Here is a 25282-nt window from a genome sequence, read left to right as displayed (position 1 = left end):
CAATGAATACCGACAACAGGAAAGAAACAAACAAAAAAATGACTTTTTCAATTTTTCAACCACGTTTACTGGCTTACATAAATATTTGAAAACAAATCCATCTGTCTTCCCTTTTTTGTCTCCTTGGCACAATTTACCCTAGTTCTTAAAAAGCAAACTACTATAAATATTCAGAAGGGGAAGATTAATTTATAAGATGAAAGAGGTCAATAAATAGCCAAATATGTCAACCATCGGAATGACTATTTTTTTTAAGATTAAGCCACTGATTTGCAACTTTTATTAAAATAAATTTCATCTCTAAAAATAAGATAATTGATACCTTGATCTCAACTCAAGTTTTGATAGCACTTGAAGTTTTACATTAAAAAAACTGCAAAATTTCAATTAAAGAACAAATAAAATGTTGGGACACAAGTTTATACTTTAAAAATTCTACCAACTTCAATGAATAAAGAATGGCTGCCTATCAATTCATGTCAGTCCTCTGGTCCAGAATACACTTTCCATTTAAAATATCTTAATCACTCTTCTGTACAGCGCAGATGGCTTCTAGTGGGAATTAGTATACAGTCTGTTCTTGATGAAGACAACACTAGACAGATGCTGCCTGATGCCTGGATAATGCTGAATGTGACAAAACCAGCGAGACACGTTAAGATATTTCTCCTTTTCTTGAACTGTCAGGTCAACCTAAGTAGAGATTAAAAACACACACACAACACAGACATTACATAAGTGCAACTATTAATACCATTTGAGTAGGAGATAGAAATTGGGGGGAAAAAAACCCCACAGTTCTCAAAGCCAACATATTCAGATAGGAGTGAACCGTTTCAGCCACTTGGACGAGCCCACCATTTGTTTAATGATTTCATGTTCAGTTCAAAACCAGATGTGCTTAGGGGCGAAATCTGAAGTTTTCAACAAATGAAAAATTTACATTAACACAGGATCTGGAGGACTAAAGTTTGTTTTTTTACTTTATTGTAAAGGAAAATAGAAGAAAGGAAGAGAATAGCTTCCGAGAGACTAAGACATGGTTCTTTCTCCAATATTTTTCGCAAACCTAAAATAAGAAAGGTTTATTGGCATCTAACATACTTAACAAGGGAATACAATGTAAACTCAAATAAATAAATAAATATATATATATATATATATATTTGTAGATGGCTGGTGTATATGTATGTGTAGACAACTGCTTCTTTCTACTAAACTCTGGGGGAAAATTTTACTGAAGAAGACACTGACTCATTTAATGTTAGGGGGTTACTGCTTAATACAAGAAGGAAGGGCTGTTTCTGGGGTGTATGTCTCAGATGAACAACAGACCTTCTGAATTCTGTTTGCAATAAAGCTGCACTCAATCTTTAGAGGATGTAGCAGTTCACAGAATTTACTGTCAAGCTACAAGGATGCCCAGAGATTTGGTTAGGGAAAGATGCAATCAAAACAGTGGGTGCCTATCATTTCACTGGGCTCAGATCCCAAAGTAGGTGACTTGAAGCCTTTTCTTTGAGCCAAATCTTGGATTAGAATCATGAAGAGGTGTCAGGTAAGGAGAAGCCAGTAGGACGGCCACGGACCAGGTAAGATTAGTGTAGTTCCTTCTCCCGTTGTTAATTCATTTGTTTAACATATTGCAAGTCTCCATAAAACTGACAAGGAATGTTCACGCACACCAAAAATCTCAGTCACCCTCACGTACTTCAAACCCATTGGCCGTCTGCTTGTTGGAAGGCACTTTTAGCGATGGATGCCCGATGGCTGTTCAGAATTTAGCATATACTTGTGCCTACAGGCAGACACTCTGCTAAGTCACCAGGTCAACAACACTGAAGGACAAATCACTCTGGTATCTAATAATTATTAAAGAATGTAAAATATTATTAGCAATAAAATTAAAAGGTAGACATATAGCATTTTCTCAATAAATGTTTAATTGAACTTGTATTTTCATTTCACATTTACTATAATGCAGTCTAAAAAGAGAAGTGATAGAAGTCATCCTGCCTTCCTTTTTTCCTTTATGACATTAGGATACAACTGTATCAACATCTGATCTGTTAACATCTTTGGTGTCAAATGTCTATCTCTGTTGGACCAGTTTACTAGCAGGGGGGTCTCACTGCTACTGTTATGTAAAATTTAAGTTTCTGGTCTAAATCCTACACGGCAAATTACAAAAATATACTCATCTTGTTTAAGGGGGTGGAGGGTTGCATCCAGTTATCAGAAACATGTGACTATAACTGTTCACCTACAACATAGTTAGGCCATGGCAAGCAGATTAAAAAATTAACACAGTGGAGCAGTGGTTGAGAGTCCGCCTGCCGATGCAGGGGACACGGATTCGTGCCCTGGTCTGGGAAGATCCTACATGCCGCAGAGCGGCTGGGGCCGTGAGCCATGGCCGCTGAGTCTGCGCGTCTGGAGCCTGTGCTCCACAATGGGAGAGGCCACAACAGTGGGAGGCCCGCGCATCGAGAAAAAAAAAAAAATTAACACAATAGTCAAGAAAATTGGTCAAGAAAGTCTTTTTTTTAGTGTAAAAGTTACTTTTTATTAAAAGAGAATTCATGGTTTCACATGTAAAGAATTATATTATTCCTAACTATCTTGTACTGTACATAGAAGGCACTTAAACAACAATTGCGGAATAAACCGAGTATCAGTGCATATTTCAAAAGGTAAAACACATTTTGTAAAAGAGCTAACTTTTTGTTCTTTTTCTAAATCTTTACCATAGGTGAACTTCACCACTGACTTCTAAAGAAAATACAAGATTTTTAAAAAGTTCAACTACTAGTAAACATAGCTGCAACTCTAACAGGAAATGGGGGTGAGTTTTCCTTCCTTCCTTCCCTCCCTTCATACATAAATACATACATACATATTTACATACGTAAATAAAATTCAAAACCAACTTCAACAAACCTCTTTACTGACAGTTAAAGCAAAAAGTAGCAAGTATTATTGCAACTTGATTTCATGTCAGCTGTTGAAATACATGATGAATCCAATCTGACTGCTTACAAATTTGACTAATTTCAGAACTCTTTCATTTTAAAAAGTCTCTACTCAGCCGTTTTGTGAGATGTTATTTTTCAGAATGAATTAAAATGCACCAAGAAAGCATTTCCAAACAATAAAGTACTGATGCTTGTTTGATCTACGTTCAAGTTGTTCACTCAGATTTTGACACAGGGAAAAAGGGCAGTGTCTATTTACTATTTACACTTCAGAACAGCATTTGGTATCACCGGGCCTAGCATATGCTGCCACCAGGCCTATCACTGAAGATTTTAACAACAGCAACAAACTACAACACATGGCAAAATCGATATTCTCCAACTTAAAAATTTCACTTTTTTGGTCTCTAGTGTAAGGATTACAACAGACCCACAGCACAAAATAACTGTTATTCCAGGAACTTCTAAAGTTTCTTCTAACATTTCCTAATTTATCCCAATAATTTTTAACTAGATGATCTAGTTCAGACAATGTAAATTTGTTCATTTTCCCTCAGAACATTTTGCTAGAAATGCAGCACTTTTTCAGACGGTTATGCTTAACCTTCTGGTTTAAACTTTGGAACTTGCCCCTTGAGTCTGAGAAAATTATGACTGACCTCGCTTTGTTACCGCCACTACTTTTTTGGTAGACATTCTATTTCTGAACATACTGTAAACAGAAACAAACAAACAGAAAGATTTTACCCTCACCAAACTTACATTTTTTTAGAACTTTTGGGATGGGATCCCCATCAAATATTTTACTTAAAACTGGTTTTCCATCATTCCTTTCTAATTGACTATTTTCTTCTTCTTCTTCTTTTTTTACAACAGGAAACACGATGCGATTGTTCTAGTTACCATTTCCTGCTTCTTACTGGTCAGAATGCCAGTGAGTCTACAGTGATGCTTGGCTCTTCTACCTAATCATTCCTTCTTATTTATACTGGCACTCTACAACTAGTCTGAACTTTAAAGCCAAACAGATAACATTCTTAGTCACTAATTTTCCATGAAGACATGTGAGAAACTCTTTGAGTGACCCATTCCAGACCAGGGTGAAATGTTGGTCTGCTACCTTTCCAACTGGCACCATGCTGCCTCTGGGACATTCGTTATGGCGTTCCTGGACTGTGTTGCAGCTCTTTTTACTTTTCCTTTCTTTCTAAAAGAATGACACCTCCACTGGGGCTCCGAACTTGGAAACAAATGTATCTCATTGATAACAATCTTATAGTCAAGCAGCACATAACTTTACAAGGGATTTTAATAATCTTGAGTAACAGCCTGTTCGTAGCGACTGCTATCTACTGAAGAAATCACTTTAAGAAAGCAATGAGTCACTGGGGTGATAATAAACGGCCACAGTAACCGGCAGTTTAACAAAGGAAGCACAATGTAATATTGCTCAGAGGGAATTAAGATGGACCAGATCTCAGAGTAATCAGCCACCGCTAAAATCGGGCTCACACTGAAACAAAATACAGCAGGACTATTTGACGCCATCAGGGTTCCCTGACTGCTGCTTTGTATACTGCGCTGATTGTGCTGACTACATATTAAGTATTTAATAACGTGAACAAGTAAATGAAGGAACGTATGAGGGCAAAAATAAATGCAGTGCCATGGCAAACAAAGCGCTAGAACCGTCTGATGAACACAAGCAGGAAGCCGGTCTGAACTCCCGTCTACTCGGCCCGAACTCAACACCTAGTAATCACTTTTTTTCTCACCTGGGTATATTTACACCTCACTCAACAGAAATGTCATTTAACACCACAGGGCAACGCTGTCACAGCACAGGCCTCGTCTGTGAGGCCCGTTCCTTGAGAAGGTGTTTACTTCTCTGACATAATCTGACTGCACGTGGACCAGGGTGGGAGAGCTGCTTTGGTTATGGACTCATTTTATGAACCCAAAGGGACGGTGAACAGTGATTTACGTATCATTTCACTCAATTTTGTTTGGAAAACAATAAGCATGAGATACTCAATCATAATACTGTAATCACTAAATATAAAAAGGATATACATGTCAAAATAGGGAATATAAATAGGCAGAGATCATTGAATATTGTTAACAGAAGCCTAGTTTTTTTTTAAGTTTTATGTTATTTACTTTTTTTGTCTGAGCTGTGTGGCTTATGGGATCTTAGTTCCCTGACCAGGGATTGAACCCGGACCACGGCAGTGAAAGCCTGGAATCCTAACCACTAGGCCACCAGGGAACTCTCTGGAAGTCTAGTTTTCACAAGCAGCATTGAATGAAACTCTTCTAACCTGCTTGAAAACCATACACCCTTGTGGGCACCTAGACTCACAGTGAAACAGCTCGGCAGCCAGTGCTGCAAGTGCTGTGCATTAGGACCCTGTCCACTCTGCTGGCAAAGAAATTCCACACAAGCTCCCTCCTCCTCAGAGTATTTCCTTTCCCTATCGCATGACCTGTATAAGCCAGAGAGGGAAGAAGGTAAATATACACGTTGGTGTGCAAGAGTTACACTTCCTTGTCATCTTTTTTTTTTTAATTAGAGGGGAGAAATGCTCATCTTCTTAATGACAGCTTGTGTGTGATTTCTCTGATATAGCTCAGCCGGGAGATAGGACTGAAGGCACATATTTGGACTGACCAAGAGTTGGGGATTTGAGTTACACAAAGGGGATCTAGGCTGGATGGGGAAGAAAGTGTACAGGTTTGGAAAGAGGGAAGGAATTGAGTTACTTCGGATAATGATGGAACTAGGGAGTAAGATTAAGAGCTAGGGTAAGAGATGGCACAGAAGGTGCAGTACTGAAATCGAGGCGTAGAGCTGGAGCAGAAAGGGGATGGTGGGGTCCAGGTGAGGATGACAAGCGAGTACAAAGGGTGGCAAGAGAAGGAGCCCCAATGAAAAACAGGAACAAGAACAGGAATCAAGCAGGTCAAGGAACAGGAAGCTCCTATGTGTGATGGATCCATGGAAGGAATATTTGCATAAGGTACCTTGCATAAAAATAATTCCTTTCACTTTCATGTGATAAGTTGAAAATTCAAACTTGATTTAAATTCAAGACAAAACAAATCATTCTGAACATCACAGACAAAAACACCAATAACTATTCAAATACTCACAATAAAGCGATGAAGTCCATAGTATAAGAGGATATCTGCTAACGTGAAGTTATATCCTGTAAGGTAGACTTTATCTTCAAGATATGAATTAAGATCCTAGGGAAAAAAAATTTTTAAATATTAATTTAAAAAACAGTAATAATAAAGTTAACTATACATTTGACTTGAAACATTTAGAAGGCTATTAGAAAACACAATACTGACATTTAATTTAATAAATTTAATCTTTGACAACAGATTTGAATTCACTCAAAATCACAAATCACGTAACAATCAACTCATTTTTAAAAATAAGGTAAATATTATTAGCCTTATTTTAAAGAAATAAGAAAACATTAGAAAATGATATTCACAGCCATCTCTGATCATTTCAAAGACTCCAAATTTTTTGCGGGGGGAGCATTTTGTAAATCATGCTCATGTTGGATTTATTTTTTCCATTAAAATATAAAAAGCTCCTCAACAATTCCTATTTTTTTAAAAAATTTATTTAGTTTTGGCTGCGTTGGGTCTTCACTGCTTCGTGCGGGCTTTCTCTAGTTGCGGTGTGCGGGCTTCTCATTGAGGTTGCGGAGTACAGGCTCTAGGCGCACCGGCTTCAGTAGTTGTGGCACACGGGCTCAGTAGTTGTGGCTCACGGGCTCTAGAGCGCAGGCTCAGTAGTTGTGGCGCATGGGCTTAGTTGCTCTGTGGCATGTGGGATCTTCCCAGACCAGAGCTCGAACCTGTGTCCCCTGCATCGGCAGGTGGATTCTTAACCACCGTGCCACCAGGGAAGCCCAACAATTCCTATGTTTTAAGAGAATTATAATTTATTATAATTGTAATAACTATAATATAATTATTAATTACAAGTATAATCAATACTATCAATTATATTAATTAATATATCAATGCTATTAATTATAATATCGATCATATTTATTAATATCAATTAATTATATTATTAATAATTATTGTAATTATTGTTGCATTTTAATATATGTATATTTTTAACTTTTAATTGAGGTAAATACATGTAACACGTAAAAATTAATCAAATTTTAATTTACCACCGTAACCATTTTTAGGTGCATAATGCAGTAAGTGCTAAGGGTATTCACACTGTGGTGCAATCAGTTTTCAGAATTCTTTCATCTCAGAAAACTAAAGCTCTGTACTTATTAAACAACTCCCCCTTTCCCTCACCCCCCAGGCCCTGGCAATCACCATTCTGCTTTCTGTTTCTATGGATTTGACAATTTTATACATTGTATATAAGTTAGAATCATATACTATTTGTCCTTTTGTGACTGGCTTATTTCACTGAGCATGATATCCTCAAGGTTCATCCATGTTGTAAAATGTGTCAGCATTTCCTTAAGGCTGAATAACACTCCACTGTACGTATAGACCACATTTTATTCATCCATTCATCTGTCAGCAGACACTTGGGTTGATTCCACCTAACTGCTACTGTGAATAACACTGGCATGAACATGGGTGTACAAATATCACTTTGAGACCTAGTGTGAATTCTTTTGGGTATATTTCCGTAAGTGGAATTATTGGATCATACGGTAAATATGATTTTATTTTAACTCTTTTGATGAATCGCCATACTGTTTTTCATAGCAGCTGCACCATTTTACATTCCCACCAACAGTGTACAAGTTTTCCAATTTCTGCACATCCTCACCAATCCTTGCTAGTTTGGTGTTTATTTTTGGTAGTAGTCAACCTAATGGATATGAGGTGGTGTCTCATTGTGGTTTTGATTTACATTTCCCTACTGATTAGTGATGTTGAGCATCTTTTCATACGCTTATTAGCTTCGTATATCTTCTCTGGAGAAATGTCTGAGTCCTTTGTTCATTTTTAACTGGCTTCTTAGTTTTTTGTTGTTGTTGCGTTGGAGTTCTTTATATATTCTGGATATTACCAGATATACGATTTGCAAATATTTTTCTCCCATTCCATGGGTTGCCTTTTCACTCTGTTGATTGTGTCTACTGATGCAAAGAAGCCTCACATTTTGATGAAGGCCAATTTATCTATTTTTACTTTTGATGCCTGTGCTTTTGGTGTTATACCCAAGAAATCGGTGCCAAAACAAATGACCTGAAGACTTCCCCCCAGGTTTTCTTCTAAGAGTTCTACAGTTTTTGGTCTTATGTTTAGGACTTGGATCCATTTTTGAGTTAATTTTTAAATATTGTGTAAGGTAAGAGTCCAGTTTCGTTCTTTTGCAGTTGGATATCTAGTTTTTCTAACACCCTAAAGACTCCAATTTTAAACACCATTTAAAGCTACAGAAAGTTCTCTGTCATTTGTTCCTCAGACAATGACCATCAATTTTTAAAAGGCTAAGCACTGAGCTCCCTAAACAGCTCAGAGGCACTTTTGAAGGAAAAAAAAATTTAAGTACATATTAAAAAATTAAATAAAAAATTTAAAGGATCCTAATCTAAATCAGAAGTATTGTCTGATAGACCAGCATAAATAAAATCAATTAGTTTCCTGAGAAAAGAAAACATCTAGACAAAAGAAAATATATTATATACATATTTTTGGTCCCTCTCGAAATTAACATGTAGTTTAACAGCACAGGAATTTACATTAAATTACATTCACATGAAAGGAGACAAAAGATTCATCTCACCTTCAGAGAAAGATTTATAAATATCAGATATTCTCGCAGGCTCCTCTAAAGACTAGTTATAAAACACTGCCCCAGAGGTCAATAGCATTCATTCTAGAAAAATTTCTTAAGCTGTAGAGAGAGAAGTCTGTTTTGATTCTCAAATCATATGCCGAATGCTTGGCACATAGTGGTTCAGTAATCGGTAAATGTTTGCTGAATTGAATCTGATCTCTTTGAGTTTGCCCATGCCTTCACTTAAAGACAGTAATTTTCAAAACGGTATTTGAATATGGGATGTTAGGGGTGGTACAGATGATGACATAAAGGAACACGGACATAAACAGGGAAGCAAATGCATAAGAATCAAAATAAAATTGGGTAGAGAGGGTAAAATACACTGGTATATTACAGGCTACCACTTAAATTTTATAATAATCTGCTTAATGGAGATGGTTTTTCTTCAAATGTCTTCAAATGAAACAAGTTTAATAAAGCATAAGAATAAAATAAATATATCTACAATTAATGTTAAGCATTTTTAAAAAGGTCTGAAACAATAATTCAACACCGCTTTGTATAGTATATATGTTCTTAAAATAGAATCCATATCTATATTTTAGTTATAAAGACTCTTTTAAGGTTATACTCTTTAGTTATAAAGACTTTGAAATGGAGTTTCAAAAACTATGAATAGGTAATATCTTTCGGATTAGTGATCTAAATCAAAATTTTCAGAAATTAAATTGATTTTTCAGAAATTCAGAAATTTTTCAGAAACTGAATTCTGAAATTCAAAACAGAATTTCACACATTCAAAATATTCAGGGAACAGAACTAATGTCTGATGTTCATTACATTTTTTTAAACAAGTCTTTCTGATGCCATTGCCAAACTTTAAAAAATATTTCCCTCTATAGAGTTCCACCTGATTTTTCTTTTTCCTCTTAATTACCTATTATTAAACCTTCTAATAATATTGAAAAAGCAGTATAATAAACAACTATATATCCTCCATCTAGATCCAAATGTTAGTGTATCATAATGCCTGCTTTCTGAAATTACACCTTAATTATGAGCCGTTGTGGTTTTAACTCTGAAATGGAACTTTTGCAAGTAAATGAAATCCTTTCACAATACCCTTAGTAGGAAAATTTTTAAAAATAAGTAATAAAAACAGAAACAGCCCAGTATGAAAACAGGCAAAGAATACATGCAAGCAAATTTTTAAAAATAATGAAGATGCTCATAAGCATTATGAAAAAAATGCCACGGCATTAACAGTGTCAAGGAAGAAAGTGCCAAGTAAACAAAGAGATCACTTTTTGGTTTGTTCTGGTTACGAAATTGGGGTGTAAAGAAGGAAAAGGGGTAACATCCAGGGCAGCAAGGGTTTTGTGGAAGAAGCCACTGTCAATACACTTTTCTGGAAGGCAAAGGGGCAACATAGCCTTAGAGACATATACAGCTTTGGCCCAACCACTTCCCTTGTAGGGATTTGCCTAAGGAAACCAATGGGAATGTGTGAAAATATTCAGCAACAATCCAACACTACATGAGGACAGACTAAATCTTGGCACAGCTATGTGACGGAGTACTAACAGGTTATCAGAGACCGTATAAGCGAGTATTTACGGACTTGAAAAGATGCTCCCAACATACTGTCAGTGAACAAAAAAAAAACAAGTTACAGTGCCCAAGAGTGGCCCGTTTTTAAAATACAACACACATATATATGAGAAAAGAAAAAGCATGTGAAGAACACGAAAGGGAGTCAACAATTCACTACCTGAGGACAAAACATAAGTGTTGCTAACAGTTCTCGCTCAATGGTGGGACTACAAATGTTTGAAATTTCTCTTATTTGCTTACTTATATTCCTTAAAGTTCTACAACGGATACTGCCTTTAAAATAAAACGCTATCATGAAATAGCAAAAAGCAAAGTAAAACAGTAAACAACCCTTTCTCATCTGGCCCCAAATCACACACACAACTGTCTCCCCCACCGGTCTGAGTCCTGTAAGGGCAGGGGCTGTGCCTAGTGGGTCACTGTATCATCAGCCCCTAGGACCGTATCCTACTCATCACTGTAGGGACAGATGAGCAAACAGTGGCAGAGCAAGGGCGACCACCCAAATCATCCAGTGCCTTGTACATTTCAAAGATGGTCATATCGCCAGCTGGATTCTCCCAGTTGAGATTTCAGATAATAATATTGACATATCCCAGACACAATGTTATACTTCTAAGCTCCTAATACCAAATCTCTGAATACAACTTTTGAACTTACACACCCAATTTCAATGAAATATTTCAGAATTAAATACTTTACTACTAACGCTTTCTTTTGGAAAACTGTAAGAGAGAGTTATATTTACTTTTTATTTGCCTGAAAGCTCCCATTCACTTAGAGGGAAGACATACTTGCTTCCCTTTGGGAACGCTGCCACTCGTGGATATTAAAAAAGAGTAGTTGATCAGGACAGACCTATAAAGGAAAGAGACCTGAAATTTATTTTCTACCAGTTCTATTGATGGTATCTGTCAGGAATACAGTTTAAACCATTTCTCCCAGAATGATAAATGAAAAACTTTCAGTACCATAAGATCTTCTTGTACAACTTATATTACCAATTTATATTATAATTGGAATAAAATTAGGAAACAGAAGGGATTCCTACAATGACATGTGGTTATCTGGGTGATCTCTAAGGTTCCTTCAAATTTTAAGCTTAAAAACAAACAAAAAAACCAATGCTTTATTTTTATATAATTAACAAAAATAATTTTATTTATAAAGATTTTTTATTCTTAGTGATTCTGGAGCCATATTTGGTTTATATTTTATATCAATAGATTCTTTAATTCTAACTTGACCTCTTTAGAAAGAAAATACAAATCCCAAAGCAATCAGTCTCAAATGTGGGCTTTCTCAGATCAAATGGATTTTTACAAACTACAACCACCGAAACTTTGATTCTCCCTTGGCTTTAAGAAAGTACTTTACTGCTTAGGGAATCAGGACTGCAGAGTGGGGGAAATGAATATCAAGCCACCACATTAAAAAATCATACAAAGCTATTATTATTGACTATGATTAGTGCTGCAAAAGAAAAGCACAGGGTGCTGTGTTAGGAAAGAAAAGCACTGAGAACAAGGAAGTGCATCTGTCTGAGAGAGAGTAGCCAAGGACGAGCTGAGGAAGGGGTATGTGAGCTGAGGTCTGAGCTGAGGGGCTGGCAGAGGCTGCTCCAGGCAAGGAGGTACCTATGTAACAAGGTAGCTCCTTGTTAGTTTGTACAAACTAACATGAGGCAGAAGGAAACAAGTAAAGAAAGCCAACAACTTCAGTTACTGAATCTCAGGGAAGAGACATCCTGTTATTAAGAGTTCACACATTTCAGCCTATGAAGAGACGTGGCGATACCTTCAGAACAGTGCGGATGTCGTCTTTACTGGAGTGTCCATCTACTTGAGTCACCCTGTATTCTAACCACTGTTGCACCACTGCTTTTTCCTCTGCGGTGCTCCCCAGCAAATATTCCTTGTTGGCCTGCTGGACTAGGTGAGCTGCTATGGTAGTCAATCCCGTTAGACTTGGACCATTGTTCGTCTGAAGAACTGGAATCTTAAAAAGAAAAAAAAGTCTTCAGATAAATTTTAAAAACAAATACAATATCACGACTGTAAGTTCTAAGTAATCGCTTAATCCCAAACTGTCTTTTCAAATACGCTTAAGATATTAAATTACCTACAAACGAGTCAGGAAAATAAGAGTTACATAATTTACATTTGATAATAGATGATTGATGCTATGAAACTGGTAATAACATTGCAAAAATTAGTAATGATGCTTCTGTATAACTACATATGCACAAAAAGAGAAAATGGAAATCCTAATAATACCACATTAATTTTGATCAAGATTACCCATACCTTATTTAGCAAGGTGAATGAACATGCTTAAATAAACCCAACTTCTGTAACAACAAAAGTAAGAAACAGTTATAGTGAACACTGAATTCATGTTGATACAGCTAGAACCACCAAATGAGTTCTATCCTGGTTTAAGAGATGTGTGATCTAATATAAATAGTTATCTCATTAACTAGGTGTGGACTGCGATGGTGATTTCCTTGCCATGGATTTTGCATATTCATCAATTTTGGAGTCATTTAGAGTGAGGTCACTGATTATAAAAGTCTAATAATAAAGTATGGGCTTCAGGTAATCACCTGAAAAACAACCCTACTTTCTAAGTTTCCCCTACTGTAACAGCAATCCGAAGGCTCAGATTATAAGAAATTGCTAATTAACGTAAATGTTCTTGATGCACAACTAAGCGAAGGATTTTGAGAAAGTTAAAAGAAAATGGAAAGTATCACCAGTGGGGAGACTGATCGATTATAAACAACAAGTATACAATCTAAATGACCTCAGGAAACCAAGAGAATATTTCCCCTGGAAGAAGGCTGCTCTTTTCAGCCATCTGTTCAGTTCAAATAGTATACTGAACTCGGATAGCGATTTTCACTGTTCAGGGCCCTTTCACACTTACATCTAGGTCAATATAACCATGTGAGTATACGGGGAGATTAACATTTTATGGATACAGATTCAAAGGTTACCTCCTAAACGGTAAAGGAAGCAACCAGAGGTAGTCTCAGCTTTCCACTTCCTCACCGGCTACTTTCCATTCATTACTTAGCTCCTTGAACTCTGACTTTTGCCTTCACCCTCAAATGAAACCATTACTTCTAAGATCACCAATAACCTCCTTTAAAAAAACACATTAAAAGAAAACAATAGCAACTCACTGGGGATGCTGCCAGTGTTCCATTCCTTGACTGTGTTTGTGTGCGTTTTATGGCAGGTAACTCACTGAGATGCGTGTGCTTTTAGGTAGGGGAAGGGAGGGAGGGAGGGAGGGAGGGAGGAAGGAAGGGTGGAAGGAAGGAAGGAAGGAAGGGGGAGAGAGAGAGAGGGTGGGGGGAGGAGGGAAGGGAGGGAAGAAGGGAGGAAAGAAGGACAGGAAGGAAGGGAGGGAGAAAAAAAACAGAGAGGGAGAGGGAGAAAGGGAGAAAAGAGAGAAAGAAAGAGGAAAGAAAAGGACTCACAACTGCTGACTGTGGGGGTAAAATGACAATTCTAGAAAATTATTTGGAAAAACAAATTATCCACAATCCCATCACAGGAACTCAAAAAACTTCCAGTTATTTTCTCATCTAATCATTATATCTTTTAAGACAGGTAAGTAATTTCCTCCTTAGTTTACAGATAAAGAACCAAGGTCACCAGGTTTGTAAGGGCAGAGTCAGGGTTTCAAGAAAGTACATTTGGCTGGAAAGTTCACTCTCCTTCCTTTACGCAGCCCAAGTAGACAAACCTCATGCAGCTGCAGTCACGGGACACATACCACTTCACATTCACCTTAAGGCTCCATGGTCTTCAAAGTGATCACTTTCAATGGCTACATAAATAATGCTCCAATGTGCTGATGTACATAATTTAATAACCATTCTCCTAGAGCTGGATTCCTGGATTGTTTTCAAATTTTTATTATCGATAATACTGCAGCGGATGCCTTATTGCTGTCAGTTGTCTTCCCCCCAAAATGAATAAATCTTACCATATATCCTCATCCCTTTCCCCAAACACATCAACGAAAACCTTCAATAGCTGTCCTCTGCTTTAAAAAAAAAAAAGAAAGAAAGAAAAAGGAAAAAAAAGGTTTAATTAAAATAAAATAAGAAACCACACTCTGAACTCCACAGCCCTCACAATTGGGCCTCGAACTACAACTCTGGGTTTACTTTGCATTGCATCATCCACCGTATTGCTCTACTTGTTACCCCCAATTACCCAATCTTTTGTAATTTACTGGTCTTACACACTTTAAACACCAGCTTTTCACGTAGTTTACAAACTCATTTTTAGAGTCAGAATTAACTTTCTCTTCCACACTCCTCAACAACGCTTTCCTCCATTTAGCAGCTCTTCTGTTCTGATTAACATGAACTGTCGATGACTACTTCTCATACTGGATCATAAGCTCTCTGAAGGCAAGACTCATGTTTGGCAACGTTCCCTAAAAAACAGAAACCAAACCAGGGAGTAGGGCCAAAAGGGGAGGAATCAGCAGGAGTACAGAGGCAAAAGCACAAGCTGGCCACTCTGGCTCCACTGCCTGCTCTGCACCCATCAGTGGGCTGGTCTCAGGCAAGTCATGTTATCCTTTCCAGACTTCAATCTAACTGACGTGTGAAAACTACAATACGACTGCTCTGGAGACAAGATTTTAAGAGGGACCAAATGAGGAACAGAAAAAGTCACAACAAAAACCAAGTATCATCTAGAAAAAAATCTCAAAGGGGCAAAAAACGTACATAATCCAAAGTTGTCTTCCTACATTTTCCTCTGATACATTGATTCCTCCACCGCAATCACCCACCTAATAAAACACAAACGTCCTTCAAAGCTCTCAGAAATCTGAGTCCTTACACCCCACCAGGCAATCTCCAACCGCGTAACTTCCCCCCTCAATCTCTGCACGCTGCACACTGAACTTGACCTCACAAGGCCTCAGAAAAACCGAATCTCCCAAATTGCGCCAGGACTCGCTACGTGATCTCTCATATGTCTGCGCTGAAATGCAGCACTTTTCAGTACTGTAACTAACACAGCTGCAATGTTTGTCCACCTAGCTAAAAATCAAGCTTCCCGAGGGGAGGGCCATGTCCGCCTCGACCACCTCCGTATCCCCCGGCCTAACACTGTGTACTCGGCACGCCGTTTGCTCTCCGCAGTCGCTGCGTAATTCTGAAGGAAATGTACTGTTACAGCAAATGCTGTCACTGAACGCACACGCGGGGCCTCCAACTCGGTCCACCCGAGGGCTCTCTGAGGACCCCCTTGCTTTCCCAGAATGGGGATGATGATGACAGCTTCGCAGGAGGAAAAGTTCAGGCCAAGCCCGAGAGGAGCAGGCGCCCCCTCCTCCCTCCGGGAGCCAGGGCCGCAGCTGGAGAGCCGGCGGCGCAGACACGTTGTGGGGAGGAGACGCGCGGCATCCTCGCTCCACCGCCTCCGCCCGCCTGCCGGGTCCCACCCCGGCTCAGCAGGCCGCGCTCCCGTCCACCTCTCCCCCTCCGCTTTGCCTCAGCTTCTCACCTGGCGCTCGCCCTGAGCGCTGTACTTGTTCCCTTTACTCAGCCCCAGACACTTCTCCAACAGCGTCAACTCAGCGGCCGCCGCCATCTTCCGGCCGAGCTCTCGGCAGGGGCGGAACCGGGTCAGCAAGGGTCTCCTGCATTGGCTGAGAGGGACGTCCTACTCTCACAAACGTCACCGGCCACTGGCTGAACGGAAGGGGGCGTGGAAGGTGCGCCTGTGCGCAGAGGCGGGGCTAAGTGAGGGGCGGAGCCGAAGGCGGGTCGCGGGTGGTGTGACAGGTGGAAAACTAACTAGCAAACCTCAGCGCTCCAGCTCAGGGGTAGCAGTAGAATTCTGAATTTAAAGATTATCAAAGAACACTGGGTATGTTAGATAGTGTCAAGTAATTTGTATAGCCCATTCAGCCATTACTAGTATTAATGATCTTTATTTGCAATACCAAAAGATATAATAGCGATACAATTTATGTAGATATATGTATGTGTTTTATATATATTTATGTTTAATTTATGTGTGATAGTGATACAATTTATGTGTATATAAATAAACAATGCACAAAACGCTTTCTCCCTAAGATATTCTAACATCTTCAAAGTAGAAAATGGGTAGTATATGTTGAACTTAGAATATTTCCAAAAGTTTTATGAAAAATAATTTCCACATTGAAGAATGAAAAAACAACGTGTGTATTAGTCTGAGAGAAGTGGAAAGGAAACACAAGGTAGTTCATCACTAAGTCAGAGATATGGTTTAGTGGGGAATGCTGTCACTGTGTGACACCTTTCCTACCCTAAAATACTTAAAGAGTTAATTATGGCAGCAGACATAAATGTAAAGAAAAGAAAATTTGGCCAAGTCGACATAAACAAAAGACAAAGGATATTCCAGTATAAGTGGATTATTGTGCATTAATTATTTTCCAGTATAAGTGGATTATTGTGCATTAATTATCTGTTTATTTTCCTTATACAGAGAGTTGAATAACTATTTCACTCCTTCCAAAAAGACCAGTCCCCTGAGAGAATTCACTCATCTATTTACACGTTTTGCTTGCAATAAAATATTTTAAAACATCTGTACAGTTATCTAATTCCAATGGGCATTATATTTAAAATAAGCCTTGACCTAAATCACCTAACCTGAGATTTGATTTGAATTCCAGTATAAAGTATCAGAAAGGACATGCACCCAATGGTAAAAGTGATAACTCTGGGAGAGTAAGATTGGATATATGAGTGGAATATCACTTTTTAATTTATGCACTTCGATTTCAAATATTATAGATTTTGTAATTTAAAAGAAAGTTGTTTGTTTTAAAGTAGTTATAAGTTTCTTTCTTCCCTTCAAGTCCTGGAGGTTTTTACATTGTTATTTATTTTTTGAATGGGTGAGAAGTTCACTTGGTTTGAAATTCAAGGGCACAAAACAGTATACAATGAAAAGTCTCTCCCCATCCCTCACCCACAGCCTGGGGATGGTTGCTTTAGACAGGGCATCAGTGAACACCTCTGAGGAGGGGAAAACTGAGAGGAACCTAACAGAGAACTCGCCAACCATGCAAAAACCCCAGGGAAGAGTGTCCCAAGGCAGAAGGAACAGCCAGTGTGAAAGCCTAGAGGCAGGATTGAACCCGGCATTTTCAAGTTGAGGCTTGAAATTTTGACAATCAGACTCTCCACGATCCCATTCTGTGTCCTACTGGTAACCCCTGCAGTGAGTTTGGAGTGGATTTTTCGAGACCTTTTATTGGGCATGTACACACATGTATATGGCACCTTAGGTGTCTCCTTGATTTTTTTCATACCCTATGTATCGTTTGGCAATTTCCTTTTACTCAATAATGTGTTGGAGACTTCTTTCATGCCACTTACACACCTCATCCTTTTTAGCTGCTACTCAGCACTTCAGACAAGAGCTGTAATGGTTTCACCATCCGTCATCCTCTTGATGGATATTTAGGTTGTTTCCAATTTCTTGCCCTTACGTCACTGCTGCCGTAAGATCCTTGATCAGGCTCCTGTGTACCTATGCAAGAGTTTCTCTAGTGCATGGGTCTTGCTACCGTAGATCAGGCTTCAAGGTCTCCCAGAGTGGGGTGGAGAAGGGGAGAGGATTACTCCATTCTTCAGAGAAGAATTAATGTCAGAGCATGGCCTGTCGAGACAGTTGGTGTGCGGGGGGTGGGCCTTGAAGGTTTTTAACCTTGAATTTCCTTTTCTTCCCTGGTATTCCTCCTTTTGTTGGGGATGTGCATGACTGGGGAATAAAATTGGTTGACCACTGCAGTGCTTCTGAGCTGAAAAGGAAACCAGGTGGTGCCACATAAAAAGGGGCAAATTTAAACCAGACTTCAGGAGTCAGACATTCTGGTTTCTGATTAGCATGGACAAGTTGTGTCATTCTGGGAAGGCAGTTAACCCCCTTGGGACTCAGTTTCCCCAAGTATAAAACAATGGGCTTGGATTAGATATCCTCTCTGATTCCTTTTGGTGTTGACATCCAGTTTTTTCAATACTTCGAGACTTTTGCCTGAAAGTGAATAGGTATTTTTGTATCACTAATGTAATTTTGTCATTGTAAATTTGTAATGTAACTGTGCTACTAATGCAGTTTTGTACTGTTGGCTGGAAGGGCCTTTTATTGTGGCCACCTGTGGTGTATAGATAAAATGCTTGCTTGTTTGAACAGACTTTGGGGGTGGCCATAGAGAGGGGGGGTCTAGATGTTCCTGTCATACTCTCTAATCTTAATACCAACATATGAGAAAGAGGATGAGAAGTACACGTAGATAGGGCTGCTTTCCAGCACATGCTTAGAAGGACCCTGTGCTTGGTATAACACTCTGCTGTCTCCATCTTGAAACTCTTAATAGCTTTTAAAAAGGGGCCCTGCCTTGTCTTTTTGCACTGGGCCCAATGACTTATATAGCCAGTCCTGCATGTAAAGCTTATTACCTTTGGTCTCTGATTTTACAGGCTAAAAAGATTCCAAGAAACATGTGAGGCTTTGACATTCAGTGTCCAGACAAAGGTAACTATCTTTCATGAATGCAAATCTATTTCAGAAACTTGGACAAGATCTAGCTTGGCTGCCTCTGTGTACATTATTCTCCTCTATAGGGAATCCAGAAGGAAACTAGTGCTTGCTGAGCACTATTGTGTGTTAGGTGCTTTAAGCATAAGTTATTTCATTCAGTCCTTCACAACGATGGGAGATGTGTGGCCTCCAGTTATCAGTCAGGGCTTTTGGATGCAAAGGATAGTATCTACTCTGATTAATTTAAAGGATATTAGGAAGCTCACAATAATGTTAGGAAGTCTACAGGAACAATCTCAAAGCTAGGTTTCTCCAAAACCAAGCTGGAGAAGTGGCCTGATGAGGAAACTTCTACCGCTGATGTCATGGCTACAAAGTATTGCTACAAACATAAGAAATTAGATTTTTCTGCAGCCACTGCTGCTACCAGCACCAATGCCACTTCTGCATCAGGAACATGACCTTAAAATCATTGGGAAACTGCGTCTCTCTCACTGTTGCCTTTGGAAGTTGGTTGCCTTGGCTACCAGCTATTCCCTCAAAGAGGGCATCTCCGCGTGCGGTGTCTTTCCGAACATTACTCACTTCTTCTTCTTTTTTTTTTTTGAAGTACAGTTGATTTACACTGTTGTGTAAAGAGCACATGGAAATGAAAACAGCTTGTGATTGCCTTACTGATATTAATTAGAAGAAAAAAAGCTGTTGTTTCCATGTAGATGCTGGAAGAGCAGGGGAGAAGGTGAAATAAAAGATTACTAGCGAACGCTAATATTGTTCATAAATGGTAACTGATAGGCAGCATCCCAAAGAAGAGGGGATTAGAGTTATTATATAAAGCTAACCTTAGAACAAAAATACTAACTTTCCTAAACGCCAAGAGGAAGAGAACACTCAAGCAAAAAAAAAAAAAAAAAACAAAAACAGACCACATAAGTGGATTACTGTAATCTTCATGAGTGTATATAATTTATATAACATAAAATCAATATGACAGAGCTGAGGCCAAGTATATTGATTATATTAATAAATATATATGGGTTTAACTGACCTATAAAAAGAAAAGGGTTTTCGAATTGGCTAACAAAGCAAAATTCACATTATGTCGTTTACACGAGCACATCCAAAACAATACAAATGGTACTTTATTTGTTTTTTATTTTTTAAAATAAATTTATGTATTTATTTATTTATTTTTGGCTGTGTTGGGTCTTCGTTTCTGTGCGAGGGCTTTCTCTAGTTGTGGCAAGCGGGGGCCACTCTTCATCGCGGTGCGCGGGCCTCTCACTATTGCGGCCTCTCCTGTTGCGGAGCACAGGCTCCAGACGCGCAGGCCCAGCAGCCATGGCTCACGGGCCCAGCCGCTTTGCGGCATGTGGGATCTTCCCGGACCGGGGCATGAACCCGCGGCCCCGGCATCGGCAGGTGGACCCTCAACCACTGCGCCACCAGGGAAGCCCTCCTTTCCCTGTTTTTATGGTGAGCTGACGCATGCTGTATTTCCTTCACTCAACATTAGGCATAAGAATGAGGAGAAATGTTGTATTTTACTTACAATAGTCAATATGCGTATTTTTAGATGATCTGCATATTTGACTTGGAAATATCCATGCGAAGACCTCCTTGCTCATAATAAAAATAACTTGATGATTTGATTTTGTCAAACGGAACACTTCTCTAATCTGCTGTTGTCCTAGTCAAGTTTTAAATCCACAGTACCTGGGGATACAAATTAAATGTCAAAGGAAATTAATCTGTCAAGTGGAACACAAACCAGCTGATTTTCTTTTCTGGAGCAGGCCTGACAGCTTTCTGTATGTCATATCGGCATCTGTTAAAACGAGCCGCATATGACAGAAACCGTGACTGTATCAGACTGCTCTCAGCAGCGCCTATCTGAAAATGCTCAGTTTTGGGGAACTTTATTTTAGAAGAAGATGTTGGGATTTTAAACCCAGGTTTTGTTGCCATCAACCGCGTGCTAAATAAGGTGATACATGTGCAATGCGTGTTTTGATTTCTTTGTTGCAGGTACCTCTCATATCTACATCTGTCCTGCATTTATCCCAAGGGTTCTTTAATTCATTATTATGCACCAGGCACTGAATTAAGCGCTAGGGTCACATGGACAAACGATCCCTCAGGTGTAGGGTGTCTGGAGGGAGGAAGCTTGAAAATAGACCATTAGAATCATGTGAGAGGCAAGGAGCAGGAAGCAGAGAGAAGGGCAGGAGCACAGAGAACTGGGGAAGGTCAGGGAAGGTTCCCTGGGGGGGGGGGTCAAGGTGTCTGAGCTGAGACCAGAGGGAGGAAAAGGTGTTTTTCAGGTGAGGGGTGAGATGGAATGGAAGTGGAGAGTTCTGGGGGTGGGGGTGGGGTGGGGATTGCACGTACAGAGGCTGTAAATTGAGGAGAACGCGATTCTTGCAGGAACTGTGCCAGGTCAGTAGGGGAGAGGGAAGCTGGGCAAGCAAGTAGGTGCTGGATCAGAAGGAGTCTTTTTTTTTTAATTTATTTATTTTTGGCTGCTTTGGGTCTTCATTGCTTCGTGAGGGCTTTCTCTAGTTGCGGGGCTTCCCATTGCAGTGGCTTCTCTTGTTGTGGAGCACTGGCTCTAGGTGCGCGGGCTCTAGAGCACAGGCTCAGTAGTTGTGGCGCACAGGCTTAGTTGCTCTGTGGCACGTGGGATCTTCCCGGACCAGGGCTTGAACCCGTGTCGCCTGCATTGGCAAGCGGATTCTTAACCACTGCGCCACCAGGGAAGCCCAGAAGGGGTCTTGTCAGCTGCGTTAAGAAGTCTTTGCTCCAAGGGAACCCTCCTACACTGCTGGTGGGAATGTAAATTGGTGCAGCCACCACGGAGAAGAGTATGGAGGATCCTTAAAAAACTAAAAATAGAGTTGCCATATGATTTAGCAATTCCACTCCTGGGCATATATCCAGAGAAAACTCTAATTTGAAAAGCTACATTCACCCCAGTGTTTACAGCAGCACTATTTACAATAAGCAGGACATGGGAGCAACGTAAATGTCCATTGACAGAGGAATGGGTAAAGAAGATGTGGTATACACACAATGGAATATTAGTCAGCCATGGAAAAGAATTAAGTAATGCCATTTGCAGCAACAAGGACGGTCCTCAAGATTATCCTACTAGGGGAACTCCCTGGCAGTCCAGTGGTTAGGACTCAGCATTTCCACTGCTAGGGCCTGGTTTCAATCCCTGGTTGGGGAACTAAGCCTCCTGGAATGGCCAAAAAAAAAAAAAAAAAAAAGATTGTCATATTAAGTGAAGTAAGTTGGACAGAGAAAGACAAATAAATATCAGATGATATCACCTATATGTGGAATCTAAAAAAATGATACAAATGAACTTATTTACAAAACAGAAATAGACTTACAGACATAGAAAACAAACTTATGGTTACCAAGGGGATGGGGCAAGGAGAGGGATAAATTAGGAGTTTGGGCTTAATAGATACACACTACTACACATAAAACAGATAAACAACAAGGTCCTACTGTACAGCACAGGGAACTATATTAAATAATCTTATAATAAGCTATAATGGAAAAGAATATGAAAAAGAATGTATATATATGTATAACTGAATCACTTTGCTCTACACCAGAAACTAACAGAACATTGTAAATCAACTATACTTCACTTTAAAAAATAAGTCTTGGGCTTCCCTGGTGGCGTAGTGGTTGAGAGTCCGCCTGCCGATGCAGGGGACGCGGGTTTGTGCCCCAGTCCGGGAGGATCCCACATGCCGCGGAGCGGCTGGGCCCGTGAGCCATGGCCGCTGAGCCTGCGCGTCCAGAGCTTGTGCTCCGCAGCGGGAGAGGCCACAGCAGTGAGAGGCCCGTGTACCGCCAAAAAAAAAAAAAAAAAAGCTTTACTCCAAAGTCTCTGAGGCGCCTCAAACTCAACGTGTCTGCACCGAACTCACTATAGTATCTCTTATGTTCCTTCCCCAGACACCCCCGCCCCCGCCCCAGGTCCTCTCTTGAGGCTGAGCCTGAGCTCTCCCAGCAGCCTTGGGAATGCTCCCCGCACGAGAAGTGCTCCAGTGTATTGAAACTGCCTTCTTCTCCCTCGGTGCCCACTGCAAGCTTTTGCTGAGGATGTGGACGGCGTCCTGTTTCTTACTGCGTCTTCAGCACTTGGTACGAGGGACCGAACAGAGTGGGCCCTTGACCACTTCATTGGCTGAATGAGAAAATGAACATGACGCTGGTCAGTGGGTCACCCGACCAACATGCACACACTGCGAGGACGTGGTGGCGTTCTGCCTTAAAGCAAATGTGAAAATCCCCAAAGCAGAGAATCCATACCTGCTGGGTAGGTCTGTGCGAATGAAAAGGACTCAGAAAACTACTAGAAGGAAAAATTTACTAAAGGAAGAATCACTTCCTCGCCCCAGTCCCCCAATCCCTCGTTCTCCGATTTCCTGAACCACCAGCTTTGGGCTCAGAAAGTGGCCATTTATCATCTCATTGCATCCGCCTCCTCATCGTCCTCGTTATTGGAGGATTTATCCGTCATTGCTGCATGTCTTGTGGGATCTTAGCACCCCGACCAGACCAAAGATAGAACCTGTGCCCCTGGCAGTGGAAGCACAGAGTCCTAACCAATGGCCAGCCAGGGAATTCCTGAGTTTGGAGTTTTTATACCTTGTTCCCTTCCTTTATTTGGCTGTGTGATAGAATCTAACCCTGTTTTTGATGTATAAAAAACTTTTTTTTAAATTGAAGTATAGTTGATTTAAAATGTTGTGTTAATTTCTGCCGTACAGCAAAGGGACTCAGTTATACACATATATGATTCTTTTTTATATTCTTTTCCATTACGGTTTATCCCAGGATATGGAATATAGTTCCCTGTGCTCTACAGTAGGACCTTGTTGTTTATCTGTTCTATATGTAATAGTTTGCGTCACCCCCAAACTCCCAGTCCAGCCCTCCCCCACCCCCTTGGTAACCACAAGTCTGTTCTCTGTTTTTTTTTTTTTTTTTTTTTTTTTTTATTTATTTTGTTTTGTGTATGCGGGCCTCTCACTGTTGTGGCCTCTCCCATTGCGGAGCACAGGCTCCGGACGTGCAGGCTCAGCGGCCATGGCTCACGGGCCCAGCCGCTCCGCGGCACGTGGGATCCTCCCGGGCCGGGGCACGAACCCGTGTCCTTCGCATCGGCAGGCGGACTCTCAACCACTGTGCTACCAGGGAAGCCCCTGTTCTCTGTTTTTGATGTTAGACAGTTGATAGCATTTAGGCTTCCACCACTGCCGCTCTACACCCCTGAAATCTGGTACTTTACCAAAGAAAACCCCATACACCTCCTGAGCTCTTAAAACCAAAAGGAAGTTTGAAACTTGCAATCCCAGCCTGGCCATGGGAACCCTCTTCTAGCCCCCAGGCACGATGAAGACCAAACTCACGCTCTGCTCTTTGTTCTTGCCATTGCAGATGGGCTTGAACCTATTCTTCTCTCCCCAGAGTCCCTTGTGTGCGAGTAACAGACTTTCTTTCAAGTTCTCTTGGTGCCTGAAGACGTGGTATCTGTTGAGACAGCCAACCTGTTAATTGAGAGGGAGTCCATCTCGTATTTGTGGGATAATCAGAAGACAGCCTGCGTCATCTGAGAGTCCTTGGTAAGCTCGGGGCTGTCATACTTTTCTCTTCTTGCTAGTTCCTGCGTGCCTCAGCAACCCTTTTGCTTTTTCTCAATCCTTTCCATGCCTCTGTAAATAGTCCCTTCATTTAAAGTCTCTTGAATCATCAGAGTTGGATTCTGTTTCCTCCAAGCATCCTGGTTGCTACTGGAAGAAGAGGAAACAAGTTTGATGAGCATCTAGGCATCTAGTCAGTTGCTGTCACATTACGGTCAGTGTCATTCTTTGGATTTTTTCCCTTGGCTTTTGACAGATATGGGTATATATGCACACCGGCCTAACTAGATGGGATTTGATTAGGAAATTTAGTAGAGGAACGTCTTCTTCATGCACTTGACACTCAAGTGTCATTTTGCTTCAACTCTTTTTTGATGGCATTTGGACATGTATCGGAATGAAGATTACTCACCTGAGACTGGACTTTGATTAATACGGGACGAGCATGTTTTATACAAAGCTTCAGTGGAAAGCCAGAGGTTCTTAGTGAGGAAGCACTGCTGTAAAAATCAGTCTGCAAACCAGACACATGTTTTCCTCCGACTCATCCTGTTGAGATGCCCATGGATGTCCCTGTCTTAGAATCAGAGGATGCTGGGAATAAGTCCATGCAATTGACATGCTAAAGAAAATCAGAAAGAGAAGAATTTCTCC

General features: G+C 40.2%; 1 protein-coding gene across 5 annotated transcripts in view; it reads right to left on the bottom strand.

Moving 5' to 3' along the window:
* The window catches only part of EEF1E1 (eukaryotic translation elongation factor 1 epsilon 1), a 28878-nt gene extending 12834 nt beyond the window's left edge, over positions 1 to 16044 (bottom strand). For 4 of the 5 annotated variants that reach the window (XR_004352263.1, XM_032649413.1, XM_032649414.1 and 1 more), the window contains exons 1-3: positions 15921 to 16044; positions 12178 to 12378; positions 6129 to 6224 (exon numbers count right to left, since the gene is read on the bottom strand). Coding sequence is in view for 4 of the 5 variants with exons in the window: in XM_032649413.1 (XP_032505304.1) it covers positions 6129 to 6224; positions 12178 to 12378; positions 15921 to 16007 (384 nt within the window). In the remaining variant the exon portion in view is untranslated. Of the gene's footprint in view, positions 1 to 51; positions 694 to 6128; positions 6225 to 12177; positions 12379 to 15920 lie in introns of those variants that run through there. The other variant, XM_032649412.1, reaches the window with a different exon arrangement.
* Positions 16045 to 25282: the final 9238 nt, after the last annotated feature.

Source organism: Phocoena sinus, chromosome 11 (genome assembly GCF_008692025.1).
Source record: "Phocoena sinus isolate mPhoSin1 chromosome 11, mPhoSin1.pri, whole genome shotgun sequence".
Taxonomy (NCBI): Eukaryota; Metazoa; Chordata; class Mammalia; order Artiodactyla; family Phocoenidae; genus Phocoena; species Phocoena sinus.
This window is presented reverse-complemented; position numbering and strand designations above follow the sequence as displayed.